The 20185-nt window shown below is 43.0% G+C and overlaps 1 protein-coding gene across 1 annotated transcript in view; it reads right to left on the bottom strand.

The window, feature by feature from the left end:
* GIPC2 (GIPC PDZ domain containing family member 2) overlaps nucleotides 1-19836 on the bottom strand; it is a 74431-nt gene extending 54595 nt beyond the window's left edge. The window contains exon 1 of the mRNA XM_075181965.1: nucleotides 19371-19836. Coding sequence (XP_075038066.1) covers nucleotides 19371-19658 — 288 coding nt within the window. The 5' untranslated portion in view covers nucleotides 19659-19836. The remainder of the gene's footprint in view (nucleotides 1-19370) is intronic.
* Between the last annotated feature and the right edge of the window lie 349 nt (nucleotides 19837-20185).

Here is a 20185-nt window from a genome sequence, read left to right as displayed (position 1 = left end):
TCTTTGTTTTCTCTCTTTGTTTCCCTGCTTCATTCTCACCATCCAGCTGCTCAGCCCCCTCTCTCTCTCTGACCCTTCCACGTTCCCTCTCACCTCTGATTTCTCACCATGTCACTGCTGCCTCTGTCTCTGCACTACTCTCACGGATTACACACACACTATTTCCCCATTGCCTTTGTATTCAACGCTCATAACTCTACCGTTATTGTATTGCCTTTGCCATTGTACCGCTCTACCATAACATCGCTGTGCCAAAATATCGCTTTGCCATCATATTGCTTTGCCGTTGTTTTACCACTTTAATTCATACTTGCCAACATTTCATATTTTTGATCCGGGAGCTGCCAGTAGGAGGTGGGCGTGTGGGGGAGGGGGCCCGAAAATCGCGTCATTTTAGCCCCGCCCCGTGACGTAATGACGCGAATCGCGTCATTTTACAGTAGGGGCGGGGCCAAATGCTGCGATTCCCGGTGAATCGCGGCGTTTGAACCGTATTCTGCCCACTTCACTAGGAAGTGGGCAGATCAGGGAGATTGCCACACTCTCCCGGGAGAGTTGGCAAGTATGCTTTAATTACACCGCCACTGTCATACCTCCCTTGTCACCATGCGGGCTTCTACAGTACCTAGGCCCAGACACCATTATGGCATCTCCAGCTTCTAGGCCCCTGCAACTTCCTGGCTCCAACTAGGCCTCTACATCCTGGCCTCAGTATCTTGCAGACCTCTGCGCCATAGTGAAGCCAACAATGACTATTGTCCTATTTGCTTCATTTGTCTCTCCTTTCTCCCTCCCTTTAGAATGTAAGCTCTCACGGGTAGGGTCCTCTACACTATGTCTCACGCCTGTACCTTGTCTCACGCCTATACAGTGTCTCACGCCTGTACCCTATATCACACGTCTGTACCGTGTCTCATGCCTGTACAGTGTCTCACGTCTGTACCCTATGTCTCATGTCTGTACCGTGTCTCACGCCTGTACCCTATGTCTCACGTCTGTTCTCTATATCTCACGCTTGTACCTTGTGTCTCATGCCTGTACCCTGTATCTCACGCCTGTGCCCTATATATCACGCCTGTACCCTATGTCTCATGTCTGCCCCTCTCTGTCCCTGTTTTATCTTATGCTGAATTGCTTATGTAAACCATTTGATTTGTTCTGTTAATTGCATCCATGCATTTATTATTGTTCTTCAATCTATGTACTTATGTAACACTATAATTATTATAATGTACGGCGCTACGGAAACCTTGTGGCGCCTTATAAATAAAAAATAATAATAATGATCAATGGGTGGAAATTAAATTACTCTCTAAAACGTTTCTGAACTTTGCTTTCAAACAAGACATCGTTGTAAAACAACAGAATATCACATGTTGTAACACTGAGCTCCTCATATAAACAGAGCTGAGACAACCACACAAACAATGACGTCTTTTGTTGGCTTAGAATGAAGACACGAGAGAAACAGATTTATGTATAAATGGTCGAGGGCAAAGCCTTGTATGGCATTTACTATCAGCCCAGTAGCAATGCAAGGCCCAGTGCCCTTAAGGAATCACAAAGAACATATCATCCATGCTGATATATAGATGTATTTTTGGTAACTATATTGTTTTTCACATTTAAAAAAATTACTGTACCTTCAGCTTATTTTTTAGGAAAAAGTATATAAAGAAAAGCCTGCAGCTATAAATGGTGATGCTGTTGTTCTTCCTATCTATGGCAGGACAAACATGGCACCTCTCACGCACCTCCAGACCTTGCCTCTTCTTCAGGCAGGATAGGGGGTGTGGCCTGTCAAAATGGGGGTGTGGTCAGGTCACAAATGCATGTCAGAGCAGCAGTCGATACATTCCAAATTTCCCACCTGAGGGACAAAGCTGTCCCAATCGGGATGGTGGATCAGAGCCCTCGAATCGGGACTGTCCCGCCTAAATCGGGACAGCTGTAGCATATGATAGAGATAAGTAATGAGCTCAACTTGTACAATATATTGTATTGGCAATAGTGCAACACATGAAAAGTACATTGCAAAACAGGTTAAAAATGCCTCATCTAAATGTGTTTTCAGTGCATTTTTACCCAGCATATAGGTTTGAACGAGCCTTGAAAATACATCTGTCTCCTAGACAATAAACAAACATCTAAACAGACAATACATAAAAAAATAACATGTTTTATAGTTATGGGTTAAGGCGGTGTTGGCTAACCTGTGACACCCCAGGTGTTGTGAAACTACAAGTCTATTAGACAAAATACTGCGCTACATTACCATTTTCTTGCTAAACATGACAACACTAAAGCACATCCTGCAAAATGGATGAGTAGAAGTCAGGACAACTTGTGCATAATTAAACAAAGACCTGTCAATAAGACAGATTTTTATTGGTTTGTAGATACGTAGCTGAGTGAAAAAACATCCAATCCTGTGAGACCTAGACAACCAAACCGGCCACATCCAATCACCATGCTTAGAAAGTGTTCATCCGAAACAAGTGAAACGAAGTTTGTCTTCTGCAACTATCAATTCAACTAATAAATTGCACATCTTCTAGTAAAGCTGTGGTCACACTATTGCATTTTACTTCAGATGCGATTTCTGTAGTGATTTTACCAACGACTGAAAGTCCCGATGATCATGAGGATTCCTGTGTACACACCTACACGATTTACCTTCAGATCTGTGCTCTTCATCTGTCATAACCATCTGCTGAATAGATTGTGACTCTGCAAACTCCACAGAGATCTGCCTACACTGCTGGTCGTGAGCGTATACACACTGCCACATTTGCCTGACAGATACAATGGGCCTGAGTCATTAAGGAGAGCAAAGCATAAAGTAGTAACTTTGCACGTGGGCAAAACCATGTTGCATTGGAGGGGTAGGTAAATTTAAAATGTTGGGGCAGATTTATTGTTGGGGTAGGACATGTCCTAGATTAACTACATTTCAGTGTAAAAATAAAGCTATCAAATATTTGTGTGCTACATGGAAAAACAGCCAGTATTTAACTTATGTGCAAAATAATAATGTAATTTGCACCCCTTGCATTGTAACATTGTTTGACCCGGAGAACATTTACTCCTTTTTTTTGCCTTACTTTCCTTAGTGTGTTTTGGTAAGATAAAACATGATCGTGAGATCGTACACACTCTTCCAACATCTGACCAAATGATAGCTTATTGTGTGATCTGCACTATAATTGCATCAATGTGTTCTCAGCTTCAGGCAATAATTCAATCACTGATGAACAAAACTGGTCAAATTCCTATTAACATTAATATTTGTTGAAGACTATGTACTACTGAGCTAAATAATATAATTATAAAGGTCCACCACGCTCTATTAAACTTATCTGCTGCAGATTGGCTGTTCAGAGGGAGGAACTTCTCTAAGAGCAGACAGAGAGTGACTGAAAGCTTGGCAGACTTGCTTTGCAAAAATGCACTACATGGATTGGCTGATTTATATGCAAGGGCAATGCTAGTGATGTCTGAGTAACTCAACACTAGAGGTAGAGGCTCTTTCTGTATTACGGTGACCCAAGGACTCTCACTCGTCAATGAAAACCCTGGTGTTGGCCACCAAAACCAGAATGGTGGACATTCCATTACACGCACAGCGTTCTGTATAGAATGCAATGCAGGGGAGATCTTTCAGCCTATAACCATTAGCATTACTCGGCCGAGGCAGCTACTGTAAGTGGCAGTAGCACTCTTACCAGATCTAAGGGAATAAATGTATATTCACAAGATTGCACAGTATAAACTTATTTCCTGGTGCGCAAACGAGTTAAAAGATGTCCTGCAACAATATACCGGGTAAATTAGAAAAATGCTGCATTAAAGAGCTCAAATTATTACAGAAATAAATATGTCTATCCTGTCTGATTGCTTACATATTACAGGAGATCTTTACTTGTGTTTTTTTTTGCCATGTGTCCCTTTTATCTATACAAGATCACCATGTACCTATCATCATCATCATCACCATTTATTTATATAGCACCACTGATTCCACAGCGCTGTACAGAGAACTCATTCACATCAGTCCCTGCCCCATTGGAGCTTACAGTTTAAATGTCCTAACATACACACAGAGAGACTAGGGTCAATTTTTTATAGCAGCCAATTAACCTACCAGTATGTTTTTGGAGTGTGGGAGGAAACCGGAGCACCCGGAGGAAAACCACGCAGACACAGGGAGAACATACAAACTCCATACAGATAAGGCCATGGTTGGGAATTGAACTCATGACCCCAGCGCTGTGAGGCAGAAGTGCTAACCACTTCGCCACCGTGCTGCTACCTATGCCTGTAAGTGTTTATGATGAAATGAAAACCAAGACTGAGAATTCTAACCAGCACGCAGAACAATGGAAGTGGTACTATGCAGTTGTTTGTAAATATAGAATAAGAACAGAAACTGACAATAACATTCAGCATTCAGAATTAAAGTAGTGATACTATGATGATGGCCGGACAGACAGAAATGGAACAGATAGTGCAATTTATGCTCATCATATAGAAGAAGAATGTGATACCGATACTTGCCTATTCTCCCGGAATGTCCTGGAGACTCCAGAATTCCGGGGAGGTCTCCCAGACTCTCAGAACAGACCATTGAACCGCATCCTGCTCACTTCTTAGTGAAGTGGGCCGGATGGGGGCCTAGATGACACCATTCTCATAATTTTAACCTTATCAACCCCCATGGGGGCTGTCCAAAATGAGGTTGTTGGTGGTATCCAGCACCACTCTGCACTTACAATTCACATGTCTGTGGGGAGAAATATAAAATTGCCAAGTATGGTGATACCATGATGTTGTCTGAGTCATTAAGGAGAGCAAAGCAAAAATATAGGAGCAACTTTGCACCTGGGCAAAACCATGTTGCATTGCAGGGGGAGGTAATTTAAAATGTAGGGACAGATTTATAGTTGGGGTAGGGCATGTTCTAGATCAACTGTAAATTTCAGTGTAAAATTAAAGCTATCAAGTATTTGTGTGCTACATGAAAAAGCAGCCAGTATTTATCTTATGTGCAAAATAATAAACTAATTTGCACCCCTTGTATTGTAACATGGTTTGTTCAGGAGAAAACTTACTGGGTACCACAATTTCAAGGGGTTTATCTATAATAACCAGGAAATTCAGAGAAAGATGGGGATATATGAATGAGCAGTTTGGAAACAGCGCTCAAACAACCTGTGTATTGTATTGTAACCTGACCGTAAAGATCTCACGTTTAATAAGACTTAAATAGCGCTTTCAGTCTTTCCATTCATTTCATTGTTTAAAAAATAACATATTATTTGGAGCACTTAAAAAAAGTCAGATTTTGCAGGTCACTAATGGGTCATTGTGCTGAGCTTTGTTCAAAACTTGTCTAACAATGTAATTGATTTTATTGCAGAACAGGCTTTGCCTGCTGCTACTGCCTCCATGGTGACTCGCATCAGCCAAATTTTATCATTGAAAGGAAACAAACACAATGAAAACTATGACTCACAGCACTCAGACAGGTGAAAGTTGTAGCAATCAAATAAATATATGCGCACAGGGGCAAACTCAGGTTTTGTCGACGGAGGTTTCCACACAGCGCTGCCAGTGGGCATGACCAGCATGCATGGGGGCGTGGCTATAATATTAGACAGTGCTTGGCTGCTCTCCAACTCTTCCTATCCCCATAATATACATGGGCAATGCTGCGTGTACTACTGTTAGGTGCACGCAGCTCTCCCTTCTCAAGCAGAGCCGTGTGAAGCGGGGGCAGGGTCCAGTCACCTCAATTATACAGTGCTGCAGGCTTGGAGGGGGGTTTCCAGGCACTAGAAAAACCCCCCTCAGTTTGCCTATGGTGCAATAGGCTGCTGGTGAAGAAGAGTTTAGTTAGTTTGGGAGGGAAGATCGCCAATGAGCCCTTGCTTGATACATTTTAGCGCCAGTATATCTTGTATCACTGCAGTATGCAGCGCTACATACTGATCCTTACGCCCACTTGCCACCAAAGATAAATAGACCACTTGGGGTATAAAGTTGACCCAACAAGAATGTGCAATTTAGCATCTCGACCAAACCATTTTGCCTTGTAGGGGTGGGGGGCAAATTTAAAAAGTGGGGACAGATTTAGGCGGGAGCATGCTGGCTCAACTCTAAATTGCAGTGCAAAAATAAAGCTGCTCAGTCTTTGTGTGCTCCAGGCAAACGTTGTCCGTGTTGTCCCTGCATGCAAAAGAATTGCACTTGTCCCCCTATCACTGCGCCATGGATTGTCCAGGTGGAAACTTGCAATCTTTAGCCCTTAACGCTAAATCAGGCCTATGTTAGAAAACAAAGGCAAACTTTCATAAATCCCCTTTCATGCCTAATCCCCCAACTCTGCAATGGTCCCCTTCCTTTTTAAACTGCTAGAATTCCTGATGAATCTGTCACTTCCTACGGATTGGCATGTAATGCCAATGGGATAGGGGAAACAGTTTTTTAAAAAAGGTAAATTAAAAAAAGAAAACACAATTTGTCCACTGCAAGCAGTAAGGGTTAACTGTTTTGCAGACAGCTGCAACATTGTTGCAACAACGTATAAACTATTAGCAGCTGAAGCTTCCTGCAAGGTTCTGCTGCTTTGTATCACTTTTCACATTATTCTTGCTATGTCAGCTGAAATTTTTGGATCATTGTGGAAACAGATTACGCATAGCAATCTTTCCATCTGTTGCGATTTTGACGGGACATCCCAATTCACAGGCTTAAAAAAAAAAGAGGTGGAGCTTAACAAAAAAATGGGTGGGGTTACCACAAAAAATTAACCATTTGTGGTCAGAGTTTGTACGGAATGGGGGCGGGACTTACCCACTAAGAGTTGTACCCACTCTCAGAGACCTGTATATAAGATGTCACAATCGCTGCCTCTCATGGGCGGTCTGTCCATTTAAAAGATTTGAGCTCCATCTCAGGTTTAGAAGCAACATTGATATAGGGTTATTTTCTCTAGAAGGCGGGAGAACATATAATAACAATAACTGTCTAATTATTTTATTAAGGGGGAATATACATTTAAAAAAAATGAGCGGATTTTTCTTTAAAGTTTTTGTTGTGAAACAAACACCTGTAATTATATTTAGATAGTTTATATCAGTGATAGGCAACCTGATACAGGGGCTCCTCTAACCATCAGTAGGGCCACACCTTACTCTTATTATCAGTAATAAGTTAAAACAGTACATTTAATCAAAGAAAGAGACACCTATCTGTAATAACATATCAGCAGGAATTCAAACAAGTGTTACAACAAGCTATAACAAACATATCTGACAACAAAGCAGGAAGGCCCGCAGGAGAAGACTATATATATATATATATATATATATATATATATATATCATACTTGCCAACTCTCCCGGAATGTCCGGGAGACTCCAGAAATTCGGGTCAGTCTCACGGACTCCCGGGAGAGCTGGCAAATCTCCCGCATCCCGCTACTGGCATCTCAAAATTATGTGATTCGTGGTAAATTTGCGTCATTTTGGCCCCGCCCCCGCAACAAAATGACATTCCCATCACGGGGGCGGGGCCAAATGACGTGTTTGGTCACGCCCCGCCCCCTCCCGCCCTCCAGTCACGCCCCTCTCCCTGAAAGAAGTTGCCCAAAGTAGGCAAGTATGATATATATATATATATATATATATATATATATATATATATTTATTTATTTGAGAGATTTATAAGTAATAAGCCTTAAATAGCTGAAATGGCTGATAAAAATACAATATCAATGTTTTGCAACGAGTTAGATAACAAGACTGCATATTAGTCCCTGTAGGAAGCTTTTATATATATTTATATGTATTTATTTGAACTTCGTAATTTGACGAACATTTATTTCCTAGTCAGTGGTCACTTGAATGATACCATAACAGGAGAGGATCAGGCTGCAAAAACTTCTCAGTAACTGGATGTAACAGAAATCTATTAAAAGCAGCACAACATTTAAATATATTGTAGGACACTCAGAACACATTTGAATGTCTCTACAGGGATCTACAGGTAGCTTCTTCTGAGAAACTGGCAGCAGTTCAATCACACTAGGGATAGCCTAACTTTGCCCATTATCCAGATATTTACATATAGTATATTTGGATGATTCAAGGTAGGAGTAACTCCACAGTCAACAAACTAAAGACTGTAATCAGTTACAGGTTAAACTAATTGCAAAACAGTTCTCACTGCATGACTTGTCAATTATTTCAAAGCCGCAATACATATGGATTTAATTTTTTGGGAACAAGTTTCTTACACTCCAGCTATACACATTCACAGAGGGCAACAAAAGAGCGATTTACACACCTTCAATCACAACCCCTAGCCTGAGCATTAAATCTATTTAAACCAATTACATAGATCTAGTAAACAATCTGGTTATTGGATATTGCTGATTGTAATAGACTAATAACTAAGACGTTGTCAATACTTTCAGTTTTATTATATTATTTGCTCTGAAGGGCATTGAGCTCCTTAAATTCCACCACAACCCTAAGCTTAGGCAAGTTGGATGATCTGTGTGCATTTATAGTACTCTATAGTACTGCACAGTTCAAAACAACATGGTACGTTTTTCACTCAACAGCCCTATGTCCGCTGTTTGGCATCAGCGATACTGCAAGCTTCTCTCCTTCCTGGATAAGTACTTAGTATTTATTATGATACTTTTTCTTGGATTCCCTTATTAACAAAGAAGGCGTTTTATGTTTCACAACTACATGTAATTCAGAACAAAGTCTTACACCAAGATCTGACAGGCTGCCAGTGCCAGTATTTTCTTGTGCCACTTGGCATGTCATCAAAACCTCTTGAGCTGCGCAGGCAGAAAGTCGGCTACGCAGACGTTTCTCAGTCTGGTTGAGGGTGATGAGAGCAGTGGTTCAACGGTAGAGCCAAAGATTGTTCACTTCTAATCTAAACCGGTCTGTTTGTGATTTAAAGGGTTTTCCAAGAACTACGCTAGATGCAATCTTTTTCCTATAATAGTAGGAAACATGGAAAACATCTTTAAATACATTTTCTGCTCAGCTTTCTTTTATAGAATCCTGAAAGTTCTCTCCTTCTGTTGTATCTGCATAATTAGCTCTGAAGCTTGGGTTACAATGACAATTGCATCTTCCAGTAAACCACACTCTGTAATTTAAAGGGAGTGCCGCACCAAATGACCACGTTGCTGCAATTGTCCTGCTGTTTTGCCAAAATCTGTCATGTAACCAAGAAAGAAAACAAAATAGTTACATGTGTAACATTATTACTAGTGCAGTTAAGTCCAGGGGGGTGGATGAAAGCTGACCACACAAGTGCCAATCTATAGTGACTCAGCCCAACTGGTTATAATAAAGAACTGTATGAATTTTGACAAGCCTTACGCAAGATAATTTGCCTGTCGGAACACGCTGATATACCAACTATGTCAGTTTTGTCTGTATTAGAATGTGAGACGTCAGCCGAAAAAAAATGTGTTAACAGCTCAGCAGTATTAAAATGAAGAACTAGGACTTGGTGTCATATTTCCAAAACAAGTGTGTGACTGCAGATATTGAGTGCCATCAAGCAACAACTTCATCATCATCATCATTTATTTATATAGTGCCACTGATTCCACAGGGCTGTACAGAGAACTCACTCACATCAGTCCCTGCCCCATTGGAGCTTACAGTCTAAATTCTTAACACACACACGGGTCAATTTTGATAGCAGCCAATTAACTTACTAGCATGTTTTTTGGTGTGGGAGGAAACCGGAGCACCCGGAGGAAACCCATGCAAACACAGGGAGAACATACAATCTCCCCACAGATAAGGCCATGGTCGGGAATTGAACTCATGACCCCAGTGAGGTGAGTCAGAAGTGCTAACCACTGAGCCATTGTGCTGCCCATAACTTTTGTGACAAAGTCTCTGTCCCCTAATATAAACTAATTAGTAACATGGCATTGAGTGTCATTGTTTTACCTAACAAAGAGAGCTTTACAAACTATTACTATTTTGTTTTACTGTAAGTAATGTTTCAGCGTAATTTACAGTAGACTTGCCATCCGAAATTAACATTTTCTGATACTAACGTACATGAAAACACTAATTCATGATGAACATTTGTGCTGGAAATTTGTGTTAATTTGTAACTGCCATTCTCCCTCCTCTGCAGACTGCTCTACTCTTAAAATTGCTCATTTATTTTCACAATGTCCACAAGTTTAAAGGGGTTGTCCACTTTTGTCCACCAACCCCTTAGTATCTCCTGCACAAAGCAATGTTATGAGATGCCTGGCTAAAAATATCACTTGCAAAGCAGAAGACTGTCCGATTTTATGGGGTGGGATTTTCTATGGACCAGAGTTTCGTCTAAAGGAATTCATGAGTAATAAACATTTTAAAGAACCATAATGACCAATAAACCTTCCTTTAGGGAAATCAATGTCTGTTATTCTGCCTTCTTCCCACTCACTGACCTCTGCACTAGTGAAGAAAGCGAGATTCCCAGCAAGAGTCCTCACCCTGCACTGTACAGTCACAGCAGGGACTTCTCCAAGGAGAGAGGAGAAGCAGATGTAATGGGATGGGGGGGACACGTACACAAATGTGCAAGACCCAGTATTCATCCGTTCACATACTGACAAAATACAGCACAGGGATTTATTAGAGTAACCTAAATGGACCTAGTATTATTGCCCTGAAATATAATGTATTGTTCCACCAGAGAAATGTCTAATTCTCAGCAAAGATACATCATGTTGCTTAATCTCCTAGGTTATCTGTCCTGTGAAAATGTGTCATCTCTCTAATAGATTATACCAATGGCAAATAAATATATATATATATATATATATATATATATATATATATATATATATATATATGATTTTATTTAATAGAGTATATGTCAGACAAAGGCCCACCGATAGCAACCTCCAGACCCAGTGTGACTGCTTGTTGCCCCCTCTTCCTTCCTTACACAATAGCCTAGGAGGGGGCGGGGGCCTGCTTGCATGCACCAATAAGCTATTAGTTACCACAGTCACTTTACCACACCATCATCATAGACGGGACCAGGGAGAGCGCTAATAAAAAAAAATGGCTTTTCAGAGAGTATTTAAGGATAAACATAATGTTAAAGGCTTTTATGTATCACACACAGTACATTTTACAAGGTACAACATTTATTTTTATTGCCTTTGTTGTCTTGTGAAAAAAAACTAGAGCTGCAATATCTGCATTGGATACAATTGTATCAAGACATCAGCTTTGGGTGTCTCCCAGGACATCAAATTAAATAATGTTGCCCCATCATATAAAGACATTGCTAAAATGAACAGAAGAATGCTGAATAATACAAAAGACGAGTTTTGCAGAAAGTTATGTACAGTAAAGTTATCTGACGGTGGAATAGCCCTTTACACAGCATGGATGGAAGAGAGAAGATCATGCTCTTAATGTTGCTAATCTTTTATGACTAAATGGAATAACTCAGTAATACCATAGGGACAATAAAAACTACGTAGTTATCCCACAAAGGATTTTTGTTCTCGCATGTGAAGATTGTTCCGGAATTTATTTATTTACAGCTTTGAAACTTACAAACGGGAAGAGCGCTATTTTTACAGGACATTAAAGCTATTTTATTTTTTTACAATGTCATAAATGTGCAAAATAAAGCAAAGCGCGGGCATATAAACTACATAAAGCTAAAGAGTCCAGCCCCCAGACATAAACACTGGAACACCCCATTAAAAAGCCGTCAAGGTTCTGTCAGTGACAAATTACCCCAATAACAGGCACAGTCCGCACCCACACACAAGTCTTTGTTCTAGGAAATGTTTGCCGGTGGCGGCAACGGCTAAGACAAATTATTATTATACAAGGCCAATTGAAAACGAATTACCCGCAGAACATAACCAGCAAAATTCCTGCCCACGTATGACTTTTATTATTTTGTAGAAACTAATAGAGCTCTGCCACCTATTGGCTAACTCATCGTTAAAAATGGCGGTTTACTTGCTTGGCATAGCTGAAACATAAAAGTGAAATTATTTAAGTAGGTAGGTAGTAAGTTTTGAAAAAAGTACAACACTGAAACACTGAAAAGCAGCAAATAATAACACCTATTTAAAATAATTTAAAACAAATGCTTTTACAAGATATCTTTTTAGTTTTGAAAAGACAATCATGTACAAATGGGGAGGGGAGGGCATTACAGCTCAAGGGTGAAAAAAAACCACATAAACACATGAGGTTTTGACAGTGGTATGTTATTTTCTTCTCACCTCCTCCACTCATCCAAGTTATTTTCCTCTCACCTCCCTTATCCATCCGTGTTATTCTGTTTTCACATCCCCCACTTATAAATGTTATCCCTGCTCATCCATGTTATACCAGCTATGCCAACAATTGGCGGGCTTTACCAGCCAAGAGACTGTGCTGGCGGAACTTGAACAACATAATTCGTCTCCAGTTAGCATGTGCAGAACATACATGTGCCATATATTGTATTGGGTTGAGGATTGGCATGGTGTGATTGGCTGAGAGGCTCAAGAAGGACACTCTATCAGTGCCCCTGCTCACCCCAGCTCACCACTCAGCTACTGTACTGAGTATTAGGAAGAGAGAAGCTGAGCAGTGACTTCTAGCAGGGGAGAGCAAGGATGGATGTGACTGAATGCAGTTCCCGGTAACAAAATAAGTGCCGGAACAGCGTTCCGTGGTGCGCTCAATTCACTCTAGCCTTAAAAGTGCCCCCAACTAGCTGCCAGCACACAGTAGTTGCAACCCTTGCTACAACAGTAGATATGCCTTTAATTGGAGACACTGTATAGGATATCCCCACTGTGGCTAAGTGGTTAGCACTTCTGCCTCACAGCACTGGGGTCATGAGTTCGATTCCTGACCATGGCCTTATCTGTGTGGAGTTTGAATGTTCTCCCAGTGTTTGCGTGGGTTTCCTCCAGGTGCTCCAGTTTTCTCCCACACTCCAAAAACATACTGGTAGGTTAATTGGCTGCTAACAAATTGACCCTAGTCTGTCTGTCTTTCTCTGTCTGTGTGTGTATATTAGGTAGTTTAGACTGTAAGCTCCAATGGGGCAGTGAATGATGTGAGTGAGTTCTCTATACAGCGCTGCGGAATTAGTGACGCTATATAAAATTCTGATGCTGATGATGATGCACAAGATGGGACTGTGGTCATGTTACAGAGTGTGTTAGGAGGTATGTGACCGACAGCAACGAAAATGTATTTAAATATTGGAATATATACTGTACAGGAATGTAGCAAATGCAAAAGTTTAAAAAGCAATACCTGTGTAATATACTATACAAAAGGGAACCATTGTCTTCCATCTTTTTTATTTTTAATTGTCATTTAGATTCACTGCCATTTACAGCAAGTGGTTCCCCTTAATTCCCTTCCAGTATTAACTTTCAGGCTGTTTCTCACTGTTCTCTGTGACCCTGCGGAGAACAATGGCCCAGGAGTAGCTTGCAGAGAACTATCACCTGGCAGATGTGCTCCACCAGGTTCTATCGCTTCCTGAACGCCCATTACTATAAATACAGCATGAGGTCACAAAGAGATTTTCTGTCTCACATACCAGGAGCGGATCTTAAAGGACACCTGTTTCCCAGACAGAGAGGATCGCAGTCGCTCTGTGAGCTGAGTAAACAGTCAGGGGAAGGCAACCTATCAAATCACTAGGAATAGTTATGTCGCTTGTTCCCAGTGAGTTCATAGACCGAGTATTGGCTCATCTCAAAATATGGCAACTCTGTGTAGGAGACAGGTATCGTCTCGCACTGTATTAACGATAATTAATGGAGACCATTACTTAAGCCCGTAGGCTGGGCGATTATGAATGGAGGCTGATTTTACAAACATTAAAGAGAATGATCTATAGCAAAACAACAAGTAGAGTGACCCAGGGGCGTAGAAGAAAAGGTCCATTTGATTATTCATTAGGGAGTGCCTACTAAGTAGCTTACTCCACTTGGACTTTCAAGTATTGTGACATTAACAGATGATGCACTGGGATACTCAAAAGGGAAGAGAGAGCAGAAAACAAAATATTCCCTTAGCTTTCTTAGTAGCTATCTGGGATGCATGTTATGCAATGTATCATTCCCTGCCTAACCAGTCTTCTGATTAGCTGTAATACCCTGGGACTTATTTAATAACATGGTACAAAAAGCACCTTAGACTCACTTATCATCATCAGCAGCTATTGATATAGCGCCACTAATTCCGCAGCGCTGTACAGGGAACTCACATCAGTCCCTGCCCCATTGGAGCTTACAGTCTAAATTCCATAATACACACCGTAAGAGACTAAGGTCAATTTAATAGCAGCCAATTCACCTACCAGTATGTTTTTGGAGTGTGAAAGAAAACCAGAGCACCCAGAGGAAACCCACGCAAACACGGGGAGAACATACAAACTCCACACAGATCATGATCAGGAGTCAAACTCTCGACCGCAGTGCTGTGAGGCAGAAGTGTTAACCACTGAGCCACCATGCTGCCCACAAATGTTCTATGTGTACCATTATATTAACTAAGCTTCATACTCTGCGTTGATTGTGAGCAGAAATTTGCATATTCAGATATTACTGATTACAAATCAAAGTTATAAAAACTAGTAATATCCTGGGAAAACCGTGACCCTATAATACATCAAATTGGGGCTTTATGGAACATCAGAGTTGTCTGGAATACACAACAAACAATGGAGAACATTTATGAAGAAAGGTGCGCAGTAAAATGATTTTTATAATTTTTCTTGTAGTGTTTGAGAGTAAGAGAAGAATATAACTGATTGCAATGAGTGACTTTGATTTGCACAGGAGCATATGGGTTGGTGGAAGCATAAAACGGCAGGTTAGCATGATTCGCGGAGTAGTTCAATTATACACTGTCCGAGGGGAAGGGAGAGGTATTCCTTGTATAGATATATCAGTTTTTTTTTTTTATTTAGACCTGTACAAAAACGTGTTGTCATTTTCTACAGCAAGATTATTAAAATGATATAAAGTGGAGGAGAGTGTGCATTATTATGGGCGTCCTTTTCCTTCCGAAAGAGCGCACAGCTAGTTCCATTCTGCAAATACACTTTTGCACCAGCTCAGACATGACATAGGAGGGGTTTCCTCCTAGGCACACTTTGCCCAATATACAAATAAGCTTTAAGCACACAGAAATGTTATGCGTAATAAAGACAGCCTCCATCTCCCCTTATGGTAAATGTAAGACATATTTAGGGGGGTGGTTACAAGTGGCAGGCTGTTGGTCCATTATACCTGGCATCCTGCCCCTGAAGTGCGCTGTAGATGGGCACACTGCGTTCAGCCACCCAGTTGGTTGCTCCCAATCTGATTAGATTTGGGAGCTCAGGTATCTGACTGCCTCTCCGCCATCTCCTCCTGGATGTCGGAGCGCTTTCTCAAAATCAACATTTCCAAAACTGAACTCATTGTCTTTCCTCCTCCCAACCACCCATCCCACCATGACCTCTCCATTGTCGTTAACAACACTACAATCTCCTCTGTCACCCAACTCCGCTGCTTGGGTGTCACCCTTGACTCCTCTCTCTCTTTTGCCCCCCACATTCATTCCCTTGCCCAAGCCTGTCGCTTCCAACTACGCAACATCGCCCGCATCCGTCCCTTTCTCTCTCAGGAGGCCACCAAAACTATCATACACGCACTCATCATCTCCCGCCTGGATTACTGCAACCTCCTCCTCACCGGCCTCCCCCACTCTCGTCTCTCACCCCTCCGCTCTATACTCAATGCGGCCGCAAGACTCATCTACCTCTCACGCCGCTCCTCCTCTGCCTCCCCTCTCTGCCTTGCCCTTCACTGGCTCCCCTTCCCCTACAGAATTCTTTTCAAACTCCTCACCACCACTTACAAGGCTCTCTCCCACTCTACTGCCCCTTATATCTCCAACCTCCTCTCCATTCACATTCCCGCCCGCTCCCTGCGCTCGGCTAATGACCGTCGCCTCTCCTCCACTCTGATCACCTCTTCCCATTCCAGAATCCAGGACTTTTCCCGTGCAGCCCCCCTTCACTGGAATGACCTCCCTCGCTCCATCCGCCTCTCTCCCACTCTGTGCTCCTTCAAACGTGCACTCAAAACTCACTTCTTTCTCAAAGCCTACCACCCGTCCACTTAACCCCTATCTCCTCCGCTCATTCTCCCCTCTCTCCCATTGCCTCAACCGGCTCCTCTTGTGCCTGGTCTGTCAACCCTCCCTTAGGATGTAAGCTCGAATGAGCAGGGCCCTCTTCCCTCCTGTCTCCTCACCTGTTCTTCTGCTCCGTGTCTATTGCATCTGCCTGCCTGGAGTTTCTGAAGTATTGGTACTTTTTGTTTATTGTTCTGTACTGTTATACCCTGTATAGTCTACTGTTTGTACCGTGTACGGCGCTGCGGAAACCTTGTGGCGCCTAACAAATAAATGATAATAATAATAATAATAATAATTAGAATGGGGGAACCATGACCTCCTGCACAGGGCCCTCTTAAGAACCTCTTGGGCCCCCGGGCACAGCAGTGCACCGGGGCCCCTATATATACAAAAATAAAAAAATAATGATTATATATATGGGCCCTGCAGCCCAGGGGGACCCGTCGGAGGCAGGAGAAAGAAAACCCTGAAAAAAAGAAGAAAATACTTACCGTGCTGTCAGCTGGCGATCCGGCTCCCTCCCTGGTCTCCTCCTCCGTCGCGCTCCGCAATGGATGTCGGGCGGGCGTGATGACGTCACGCCCGACATGCACTGCCAGTGCGACAGAGGAGGAGACCAGGGAGGGAGCCGGATCACCAGCTGACAGCACGGTAAGTATTTTCTTCCTTTTTTTCAGGGTTTTCTTTTTTTTTCTGCCTCTGGAGGGCCCCCCTGGGCTGCAGGCCCCTGGGCACCTGCCCAGCGTGCCCAATGGGAAAGACGGTCCTGCTCCTGCAGGCAGGTCACATGGTATACTCTTTCAGTATGTCTTTGGATTGTGGGAGGAAACTGGAGCACCCTGAGGAAACACAGGGGGAACATTCAATCTCCACACATATAGGGCCCTGGTTGGAATTGAACCCATGACCCCCAGTGCCATCAGTCTGCAATGCTGACCACTCTGCCACAGCAAAGCGCAAATAGCTGTCAGAGTTAGCACTGTCAACAAGTACAGTTTTAAATATGTTACATTCTGTCAAAGAGTTGGGTACATGTCCAAACGTATCCTGCATTGCAATACGTTGAGAGACGGTGAGTCTAACCAACCTACTGCCTGAGGTGGCAACTGAAATGGTGCCACTCTCATCTCTTACACAAACTGCTGAAAAATATCGTGTACGCATTAAAAGACAAATATTGTAATTTTTAAACATGACAGAGCTGACCTGGCAACATTGGTGGTTATTGCTATATTTATATATGGAGCTACCCCTGGGCTCTGTCCCTGCCGAAGAGTGGTTAAAAACAGGTCAAACTCGTGCTGGTCCTCAGCTTTCAGTTCTATGCTGTGGGATCCTGGGTAATGTGAGTACAACCCCGTTTTCTGTCTCCTGGTGAGATGCCAGCTTTGATGCGCAGGAGTTTAAGACATGCATGGAAGTCAGTTGCAAGTCACAGAGTAAGGCTGGGTACACACTGCAGGAATTCACCCGATTATCGTGCCAATCACACGATAAACGACTATTAGGTCCGATATTCCATTAGTGTGTATTCTCCCACAATCATGTTTTATCGTTCCAAAGTGCATGATATCGTTTCATTTTATAACCGGACTAAAAATCTCTATAAACGTTGGACCAACCAGCAGTGTAGGCAGATGTCCATAGAGTTTACAGAGTCACGGTCTTTTCAGCCGATGGTTATGACAGAAGAAGAGCACAGATCTGATGGTAAATCGTGTATAGTGTGTACACATGAATCGGCTGCTGATCGGGACTTTCAGTCGTTGGTAAAATCGTTAACGATATCGCATTGAGAGAAATTTTCTGTAGTGTGTACCCAGCCTTAGGAGTGGATATGACCTGTAATAAGTCATAGAGAAATGCTGCTACTACATTGCCTATGAAGACCGCTGTAGTTATAACCCCATGAGGAAGTGTTATCTGGGCCACCTGTAAACATAATTCTTGATGGGCACTGTCGGAGGGGCTCATATCTGTGCCAAGAGAGGAGCACCATGGTCTATCTACAAAGAACACATGTAACTGGTCCCTGCTAAAAAATAAATATTGTTTCTATGGATCATTTTGATGTCCTGTGTTCCAGCATCACGGTCAGCTGGGATACTTGTTGGCTCACGTCAACAGATACTGTTGGATTAACATGTATTCTTTCCCACAAACAAACAAAACTGTACATAACATATCTACGCAGCCCTTGTGTTCTCACATTTCCCCCCCTCCCACCACAAACTCCTCCCTATTGCATCCTATGGCTCCAGGTGTGTATACCAGGCTGCACCCTATTAGTGGAATTTACTAGTAGATTGTTATCAAACCCTCCCATAAAATGTAATAACATCTATTCTACAATCAGCACAGGAAGCAGCCCAGCGTAATCCTCAGGCCGGTTATTAGGACACCTAGTTATAGCTTATGTTACCTGATTGACTGTCCTGTTCTCCCTCCTGGCATACTAACACACATAGCTAATATCAGTGCATCTGTCATCATTAATTATTGCCATAATCAGGGGAAGGCTGTCAAATTTTAACTCAGGGGGGCGAGATTCGTCTCAGCAGCCTATTAGGAATATTTTAAAGAAAAAAAGAAAAAGGACGCCCTGGCCATAATATATTACCCAGTACAACAGATAACAATCTACTGATGAATAAAACAGTAGATGCCAGTACATTACATAGCAGCACACGCAGCTGAGTTGACAACTGCCCACAAATTGCCAGCCTAGAACTATATTATGTGATGTGACCCAGTATAGCGCTCACAATACTCAGTTCACAATCATTGTCTAACATCTCAGGAGCCAACAAGTAGCTGACAGCATAGTAAATAAGCAATACCTGCATAGTGCATAAAATAATATCTAATAATGGGACAGGAATTAATTACTGACAAATATAAATAGTATCCAGGTCCATCCAGAAGCACATTGGCAGTAGTGCCCAGCATAGTAACTGGTTATGGGCCACTGGTTCCCAGTACATAGAAACTGGCAATGGTCCAGTAATTCCCAGTACACAGACTGATATTGGGTGAGGCTCCTTAGTAACTTGCGGGTGACCTTTATACCCACCCGGCTGGGGGTGACTGGGTTACAGACTAACTAGCAGGGTGACCAGCAGTATTTAGGGGAGGGGGTGATCTTACCTCTTCTGGGGTGATCTGGAAGGCATCCGCGATCTTGGCGTACAATTCCTTGACATTGGTGAAGCCCTCGATCCTGCCGGTGGGGCTGCCGTGTGCCAGCTGGGTGTGGAAGACCAGCTTGGGGCGGTGGGTGACCGGCGGAGGGGGTAGCCCGGCGGCACCGTTGGCAGGAGAGTCGGCTTTGGTGGCACTGCCGCCGGCCGCCCTGTAACCCACCTCCTCATATTCCACCAACTTGCTGGAGACCTCTTTGCTCTTTTTCTTCCTCCCTCTCAGTCCCAGAGGCATCTTTTCCAGCGGAGGGGATGCAGCGATGGGTGGGAATTAATGAAAGACCCTGGCTCCTATTCCTGGTTGTCTCCCCCTCCTCTGTCTCTGGTAGGTGTCACTGGTTCCTCCTTGTCACTGAGTCAGTCTCTGTGCATGTTCACAGGTAAGACACTTCCTGTTACACAGAGAATAGGAGAACTCCCCAGGAACTCTACACCCCTCCCCTGTCCTCCCCCTCCCTACTGTCTGTGCTTTATCTGTTCTGTGTGCTGCCCCCTCCTCAATGCCTGCTCTCCTCTCTGCACCCCCTGCAGTCTTCTCCTCTTTGAACCCCCCTGCAGTCTTCTCCTTTCTGCAGCCCCCTCCTCAATATTCTGCTCTACACCCCCTCCCTACTGTCTGTGCTTCTTTATCTGTTCAGTGTGCTGCCCCCTCCTCAATGCCTGCTCTCCTCTCTGCACCTCCTGCAGTCTTCTCCTTTCTGCAGCCCCCTCCTCAATATTCTGCTCTGCACCCCCCTCCCCTCTGCTTCATCCCCCTGTCAC

The sequence above is a fragment of the Mixophyes fleayi genome, chromosome 8, assembly GCF_038048845.1.
Source record: "Mixophyes fleayi isolate aMixFle1 chromosome 8, aMixFle1.hap1, whole genome shotgun sequence".
Lineage (NCBI taxonomy): Eukaryota > Metazoa > Chordata > Amphibia > Anura > Limnodynastidae > Mixophyes > Mixophyes fleayi.
The sequence above is the reverse complement of the archived record's forward strand: the minus strand, read 5'-3'. Positions and strand labels throughout refer to the sequence as shown.